We start from the raw sequence: 8,381 nt of genomic DNA, 5'->3' as shown, positions 1-8,381 counted from the left end.
TCCTGCCTCAGCCTCCCGAGTAGCTGGGACTACAGGCGCCCGCCAGATCGCCCGGCTAGTTTTTTGTATTTTTAGTAGAGACGGGGTTTCACCATGTTAGCCAGGATGGTCTTGATCTCCTGACCTCGTGATCCACCCGTCTCGGCCTCCCAAAGTGCTGGGATTACAGGCTTGAGCCACCGTGCCCGGCCGTTTTTTGTATTTTTTAGTAGAGACGGGGTTTCACCGTGTTAGCCAGGATGGTCTCGATCTCCTGACCTTGTGATCTGCCCACCTCGGCCTCCCAAAGTGCTGGGATTACAGGCTTGAGCCACCACGCCCGGCCCTGTGCTACTATCTTAAATGATAGTGGACTTTTTTTGTGTGTGTGAAACAAGAGTCTCACTGTCATCCAGGCTGGAGTATAGTGGCGCGATCTTGGCTCACTGCAACCTCCACCTCCTGGGTTCAAGCGATTCTTTTGCCTCAGCCTCCTAAGTAGCAGGGATTACAGGCGCCTGCCACCACGTCTGGCTAATTTTTTGTATTTTCAGTAGAGATGGGGTTTCATCATGTTGGCCAGGCTGGTCTTGAACTCCTGACCTCAGGTGATCTACCTGCCTCAGCTTCCCAAAGTGCTGGGATTACAGGCATGAGCCGCTGTGCCTGGCCTCTGCCCTGTTTTTTTTTTTTTTTTTTTTTTTTTGGAGTCTTGCTGTGTCGCCCGGGCTGGAGTGCAGTGGCACGATCTTGGCTCACTGCAACCTCTGCCGCCAGGGTTCAAGCACTTCCCCTGCCTCATCCTCCCGAGTAGCTGGGACTACAGGCGTCCGCCACCATACCCGGCTAATTTTTGTATTTTTAGTAGAGATGGGGTTTCTCCATGTTAGCCAGGTTGGTCTCAAACCTCAGGCAGTCTGCCTGCCTCTGCCTCCCAAAGTGCTGGAATTACAGGCATGAGTCACCATGCCTGCTGGCTTTGGTTTCTTTAGCTCTAAACTGAGGGATTCGTTTTGATTTCTGACATCTTTCCTTGCTTTTAAATTTAATTGTGATGGTCATATTCCCCATTTCAGTTTTTTTCTTTTACAGCCCCCTTCTATGAAATTCTCCATTTCAGTTACTTGCTTTAAACTAAGCTGCCCCCTAATCTTTGTCATGTGATAGTTGAAGAGAGTAGTAGGTCAGTCTGCTCTTCCAGAATTAATCCACCTGAGAAGTCCTATAGGCTGTGTCCTACAGAAGTCTGAGCGGGCCAGGCTGTGTCTGTTTTCTCCATCTTAAGAGTATGTAGCTGAATATCTATTTCATGATACATTACTTTTTTTTTTTTTGAGACAGGGTCATGCTCTTGTCGCCCAGGCTGTAGTGCAGTGGTGTGATCACGGCTCACCACAGCCTTGAACTCCCAGGCTCAATCCATCCTCCCACCTCAAACTCCTGAGTAGCTGGGACTATGGATACGTGTGCCACCAAGCCCAGCTAATTTTATTTTATTTTATTTTATTTTTTTGAGATGGAGTCTCGCTCTGCCGCCTGGGCTGGAGTGCAGTGGCCGGATCTCAGCTCACTTCAGCTCACTGCAAGCTCCGCCTCCCTGGTTCACGCCATTCTCCTGCCTCAGCCTCCCGAGTAGCTGGGACTACAGGCGCCCGCCACCACGCCCGGCTAGTTTTTTGTATTTTTTAGTAGAGACGGGGTTTCACCGTGTTAGCCAGGATAGTCTCGATCTCCTGACCTCGTGATCCACCCATCTCGGCCTCCCAAAGTGCTGGGATTACAGGCTTGAGCCACCGCGCCCGGCCAATTTTTGTATTTTTTATAGAGATACTGTTTCATCATGTTGCCGAGACTGGTCTTGAACTGCTGGACTCAAGCAATCTGCCTACCTTGGCCTCCCAGTGTGTTGGGATTATAGGCATAAGACACTATGCCCAGCCCATTAATATTACTGAGACTTTAATAAGTTAAGTCACTGTTAAAATTACTTGTAGCGTTCGCATATAATATTTTTAGTTCTCCTAGTCATTTGTTCCTATATGTTGGATGAGTGTATTTACTCCTCATTTGAAAACAAACAGAAGCCAGTGTTTTCAGTTAGGCATTTTACAAGTGAGGCTGTTAAACCGTGAGAAGTTGTGGCTTGCCTAATCATTAGTAACCTTAGCTGTCATATTCATTGGACACTAGGAATATGACATTGGTAGATGCGATATCATTTTTACCAATAAATATTATTTATTGTACCAATAAATAAAACATTTTTTAGTCTTTAAATATAAATTATGTTTTAAAACAGCCATGTAGGAAACTGACTCAGAGGTTAAGTGACTTTCCTAGGGATACATAACATCACCTCTTCATATCCACAGAGGATTGCTTCCAGGACCCTTTGCAGATAATGAAACCTGCAGATGCTCAAGGCCCTTATATAAAATGCTATAGTACAGCTGACCCTCCGTGTCTGTGGGTTTTGATCTGCAGTTGGTTAAATTCAAGGATGCAAAACCTGCATATATGGAGGGCCAGCTGGGATTAGAATCAGTCTGAGCACTTCAAAGCTTGTGTTCTTTCCACTGCAGTATGCTTTCCCAGCAGTTAGCTTTATGTCTGGTACTAGGGCCTGACTTTTGTTACTTTTCAACCCATAGTTCACTTTTTCTTTTTTCTTTTTCTGGCTGATCTGCTACTTATGATCCCTCTTGAGAGCGCCAGTTGGGTCTGGGTGAGGGTGTGCTGTTCAACAGTCTGACAGTTTTGTCAACAACTCCACACTAATACCCTGTTTTTCTTCAACTTCTGTAGAGTTTATATCCCCTGTATCTATGTGTTAAATAAGATTGACCAAATCTCCATTGAGGAATTGGATATCATCTATAAGGTGCCTCACTGTGTACCCATCTCTGCCCATCACCGCTGGAATTTTGATGACCTATTGGAAAAGATCTGGGACTATCTGAAACTAGTGAGAATGTAAGTCTTTGTGGATAGGGTAATGTTGCTGTAGGAATTAAACCAGACTGTCCTAAGATGATACTTTCTGGAGTTCATTAACAAAATCTGGCTCTTTTTGAAAATATAAGTAAATTGGTCCCTATTATCTACTAGGTCATATTGAGGACACTTTTTCCCTCAGGTTGGAGGTTGTCCTGGTCTTATATCAGGGGTGATGGAGGGTTGCTATACATTCAACACGAGATATTCTAAGAAGGTGATAATCTTTATGCCCTCTCTATTCTAGTTACACCAAACCCAAAGGCCAGTTACCAGATTACACATCCCCAGTGGTGCTTCCATACTCCAGGACCACAGTGGAGGATTTCTGCATGAAGATTCATAAAAATCTTATCAAAGAATTTAAATAGTAAGTATCATGGGCATGTGGTCCCTCCTTTTTCCTATAAGTTACCAGTTTCACTAACTAGTAATTCTTAGGATGGCATTTTTAAAAAGGCAGGAAGGAGGCTACTGAAATGTTTGCTTGGCTAGAACTCTGCAGTGTCTTCTTAAAACCATGCCTAATTAGAATAGGAAGAGCTCTAGAAACCTCTTTAGGTCAGGAAACCTGATGACACAGATAGACCTGACCTTCCCTTATTATTTCATCTTCCTCTTGGCAAACGCAAATATTAATAATTCCTGCCAATGTCACACTGGCCTCTACTGGGTGTTGAGCCCCCTTCTAAACCTTAAACATGGGCAAAACCTCCCTAATCTCTTGTATTTTTCACTGATGACACAGGTTGAAAAAAGAATTATTTTATTTCTGAAACAGGGTCTTGGTGTTGCCTTGGCTGAAGTGAGTGGTGCGATCATAGCTCACTGGAGCCTCAATCTTCTGGGCTCAAGCAGTGCTCCTGCCTCAGCCTCCTGAGTAGCTGGGACTACAGGTGCACACCACTATACCCGGCTAATGTTTTATTTTTTATTTTTTGAGATAGTCTCGCTCTTATTGCCCAGGCTGGAGTGCAATGGCGTGATCTTGGCTCACTGCAACTTCTTCCCAGGTTCAAGTGATTCTCCCGCCTCAGCTGCCTCCCAAGTAGCCACCACACCCAGCTAATTTTGTATTTTCAGTAGAGACAGGGTTTCTCCATGTTGGTCAGGCTGGTCTTGAACTCTCGACCTCAGCCCTGCAAAGTGCTGGGATTACAGGCACGAGCCATCATGCCCGGCCTTAAAAAATTTTTATTAGAGACGAGGTCTTGTTTTGTTTCCCAGGCTGGTCTTGAATTCCTGAGCTCGAGAGAGTCACCTGCTTCAGCCTCCCAAAGTGTTAAGATTGTAGGTGTGAGCCACTATGCCCAGCATATTAATTTTTTATTTTGAACTTATTGTAGACTTACAGCAAAGTTGCAGATATAGCACAAAGAGTTTCCTTTTATCTCTCACCCCACTTCTAATGTTAACAGCTCACATTACTATAAAATTATCAAAAACAGGAAATAAGCATTGGTATGATGTTGTTAACTATAGCCCTTATTTGAATTTTATTACTTTTTCTTTTACTAGTGTCTATTTTGTGTTCCAGGAACCTGTGTGGCATCTACTTGTTTGTAGTCTTCTTGTGTTCTAGTCTACCAATAATATTTCCTTAGACTTTCACTGTCATTGATGACCTTGACGCTTTTGAAGAGTTCACTAGTTATTTGATTGAATGTTCCTTATTTTGAGTTTGTCCAGTGTTCTCTTATGATTGAAATGAGATTATGTATTTTTGGTAAGAATACCACAAAAATAATGATGTGTTCTTCTCAGTGTATCATTACATGAGATTCATGATGTTGATATACCTTACTGATGATAATATTCACATTGATTACTTGGTTATGTTGGCATAGGGTGGGTTTCTCTGCTGTGAAGATAGTATTTTTCTCTACGTATTTGATAAGTATCTTGGGGTACTTTTGAGATTGTGAAAGTCCTGTTTATCTTCAAATTTTTGCCTGCTGATATTAGCATCTACTGGTGAGGCTTGTGTGTGACATTTATGGCTATGGTGTTTACCTAACGGTGATTCTTTTTTTCTTTTTTTTTTTTTTTTTTTTTTTTTTTTTAAGACAGAGTCTTGCCCTCTCACCCAGGCTGGAGTGCAGTGGCGTGATCTCAGCTCACTGCAACCTCTGGCTCCCTTGTTCAAGCAATTCTTCTGCCTCAGCCTCCTGAATAGCTGGTACTACTGCAGGCGTGTGCCACCATGCCTGGCTAATTTTTGTATTTTTAGTAGAAATGAGGTTTCACCACGTTGGTCAGGCTGGTCTCAAACTCCTGAACTCAGGTGATCTGCCTGCCTCGGCCTCCCAAAGTGCTGAGATTACAGACAGGCATGAGGTACCGCGCCTAGCCTAATGGTGATTCTTTATTTTCCTTTTTTATTTTATGTTTATTTATTGGACTTCTGTATGTTAGAGCTACCACTTCCCCTATTTAACTCATAATTCCTATTCGTATGAGCTCTTGGTTATTTTATTCTACAGGATGTAATCTAACACTGTTATTATTTTGTTGCTCAAGTTATTACAAAGCTTTGGCCATTAGGAACTCCTTCATGTTGGCCCGTGTTCTTTTGATAAGCTGCTTTTTTTTGAGACAGGGTCTCACTGTTGCCCAACCTGGAGTGCAGTGGCACAATCACAGCTCACTGTAGCCTTGATCTCACGGGCTCAAGCCTCAGCCTGCCTCAGCCTCCTGAGTAGCTGGAACCCCAAGTGTGCGCCACCATGCCCAGCTAGTTTTTTCTATTATTTTTTGTAGAGACAGGGTCTGACTTGTGTTGCCCAGACTGGTCTCCAATGCCTGAGCTCTAGTGGTCCGCCTACCTTCGCCTCCCAAAATGCTGGGATTACAGGCATGAGCCATTTATTTTTTGTAGAGATGGGGTCTTGCTATGTTGCCCAGGCTTCTCAAACTCCTGGGCTCAAGTGATCCTTCCATTTCTGCCTCCCAAAGTACAGGATTATAGGCATCAGCCACCTGTGCCCAGCCTTTCCTTACTTTTTGGTACTGTTAATACTTAGATGTTCCCAAATGACATTGATTTTCACCTGCACTAGCCCTGGAAATTAGTCACTTCTCCAAGGAGCTCCAATTTTCAAGATGTGGGTGCTAAGTGTACTCATTGTTAGCAAGTAGGTTATCATTGCCTGTAGGCCCTCTTAGCAAATAAAGTTAGGAAATACATGTATGGATACTGATGATGCTTATATACACATCTGTATTTCTCTGTCTTATCCTTCCTCACTATCCATTTATCCATCTTTCCTAAAAACCATGAGTGTATACTGTTACCTCTGATTCTAGTTCAATACTACAGGGTTCATTTTAGCCTTCCCACTTAGTATTATTTTTAAGACAGGGTCTGTGTCTCCCAGGCTGGAGTGTGGTGGCTCTGTTACAGCTCACTGTAGTCTCGACTTCCCAGGCTCAAGCAATCCTCCTACCTCAGTTTCTGAGTAGCTGAGACCATAGATGTGTGCCACCATGCCCAGGTAATTTTTTTTTTTATTCGTAGAGACAGGGTCTCCCTGTGTTGCCCTGGCTGGTCTCGAACTCCTGGGCTCCAGCGATCCTCCTGCCTCGGCTTCCCAAAGTGCTGGGATTACAGACACTAGCCACTGCACCCAGACTTCCTCTTTTTTTTTTTTTTTTTTTTTTTTGAGACAGTCTTGCTCTGTTGCCCAGGCTGGAGTGCGGTGGTGCAATCTGGGCTCACTGCAAGCTCTGCCTTCCGGGGTCATGCCATTCTCCTGCCTCAGCCTTCCGAGTAGCTAGAACTACAGTTGCCTGCCACCACACCGGACTAAATTTTTGTATTTTTAGTAGAGACGGGGTTTCACCATGTGTTAGCCAGGATGGTCTCGATCTCCTGACCTCGTGATCCACCCACCTTGGCCTCCCAAAGTGCTGGGATTACAGGCGTGAGCCACTGTGCCCGCTGCATTTTTTTTTTTGAATAGGAAAAGGGTTAAAAACAAAAGAAGAAAATAGGGCTAGGTGTGGTAGCTCACGCCTGTAATCTCAGCACTTTGGGAGGCCAAGGCAGGAGGACTGCTTGAGTCCAGGAGTGTGAGATCAGACTAGGCAATATAGTGAGACCCCCGTCTTTATCAAAAATTAAAAAATTAGCCAGACATGGTACCAGGCACCTGTGGTCCCAGCTACTCAGGAGGCAGAGGTAGGAGGATTGCTTGAGTCCAGGAGGTTGATGTTGCAGCAAGCCATGATAATGATCATGCCCCTGTACTCTAGCCTGGGCAGCAGACTGAGACCCTTGCCTCAAAAAATCAGCCAAACAAAAAACAAAACTTGTTTCTGATCCTAAGAGTACTGAGAGAGTGAAGTCCTTTATTGACCTTCAGATCCTTATATATAAAACAACTATATTCGACATGTAAGTGCTAATTTCCACCAGTCAAAACATTATGCTTTGGCAGTTACTTTAACTGGGAAAGATGACTTTTGTAAAAGTTAAACACTGTCCTTTTCAAACTTTGTAGATTTATATATAGCTCTTTCCTTCTATGGTGGCAAAACACTGTTCCAAACCTTCAGAACTTTAAATTTACCAGGGAATTAAAAGGGGAGAAAATGTCTCAGATAAGAAACATATCGAAGCAAACAGGATTTGCTCCTTATTTTACTGTTTTTTTCTTTTTCTTTAGTTATAGCACAACTATCTTTATTTTTATTTTTTGAGATAGGGTCTTGTTCTGTTGCCGCCCAGGCTGGAGTCTAGTGGTGTAATTGTGGTTCACTGCAGCCTTGAACTCCTGGGTTCAAGCAAGCCTCCCACCTCAGCCTTTCATATAGCTGGGACTACAGGTGCAAACCACCATGCCTGGCTAATTTTTTCTATTTTTGTAGAGTTAGGGTTTCTTCATGCTGCCCAGGCTGGTACAACTGTCTTAATAATAGAAAACTTTCAGCTTCAGGCCTAATTAATTATAACACTTATCCCTTTTCCATTTCCTTCATGTCCTTGACCACATCAATCCCTTACTCTGTGCTTTGTGTTTTTTTTGTGTGTGTTATTTTTTGAGAGTGAGTGAGACTCCGTCGCCCAGGCTGGAGTGCAGAGGCGTGATCTCGGCTCATTGCAACCTCTGCCTCCCAGGTTCAAGTGATTCTCCTGCCTCAGCCTCCCGAGTAGCTGGGACAACAGGTGTGTGCCACCACTCCCAGCTAATTTTTTGTATTTTTAGTAGAAATGGGGTTTCACCATGTTGGCCAGGCTGGTCTTGAATTCCTGATCTCGTGATCCGCCCGCCTGGGCCTCCCAAAGTGCTGGGATTACAGGCGTGAGCCACCACGCCCGGCCTAATTTTTGTATTTTTAGTAGAGACAGGGTTTCACTATATTGGCCAGGCTGGTCTTGAACTCCTGATCTCGTGATCCGCCCGCCT

General features: G+C 44.1%; 1 protein-coding gene across 1 annotated transcript in view; it reads left to right on the top strand.

The window, feature by feature from the left end:
• The window catches only part of DRG1 (developmentally regulated GTP binding protein 1), a 38,189-nt gene that overhangs the window by 27,750 nt on the left and 2,058 nt on the right, over window positions 1–8,381 (top strand). The window contains exons 7-8 of the mRNA XM_017868991.1: window positions 2,785–2,952; window positions 3,221–3,343. Of these exons, the coding sequence (XP_017724480.1) occupies window positions 2,785–2,952; window positions 3,221–3,343 (291 nt within the window). The remainder of the gene's footprint in view (window positions 1–2,784; window positions 2,953–3,220; window positions 3,344–8,381) is intronic.

Source organism: Rhinopithecus bieti, unplaced genomic scaffold, assembly GCF_001698545.2.
Source record: "Rhinopithecus bieti isolate Rb0 unplaced genomic scaffold, ASM169854v2 scaffold_4666, whole genome shotgun sequence".
NCBI classification, from domain to species: Eukaryota; Metazoa; Chordata; class Mammalia; order Primates; family Cercopithecidae; genus Rhinopithecus; species Rhinopithecus bieti.
Note: the sequence above shows the minus strand (reverse complement) of the source record. Positions and strands in the feature narration are given on the sequence as shown.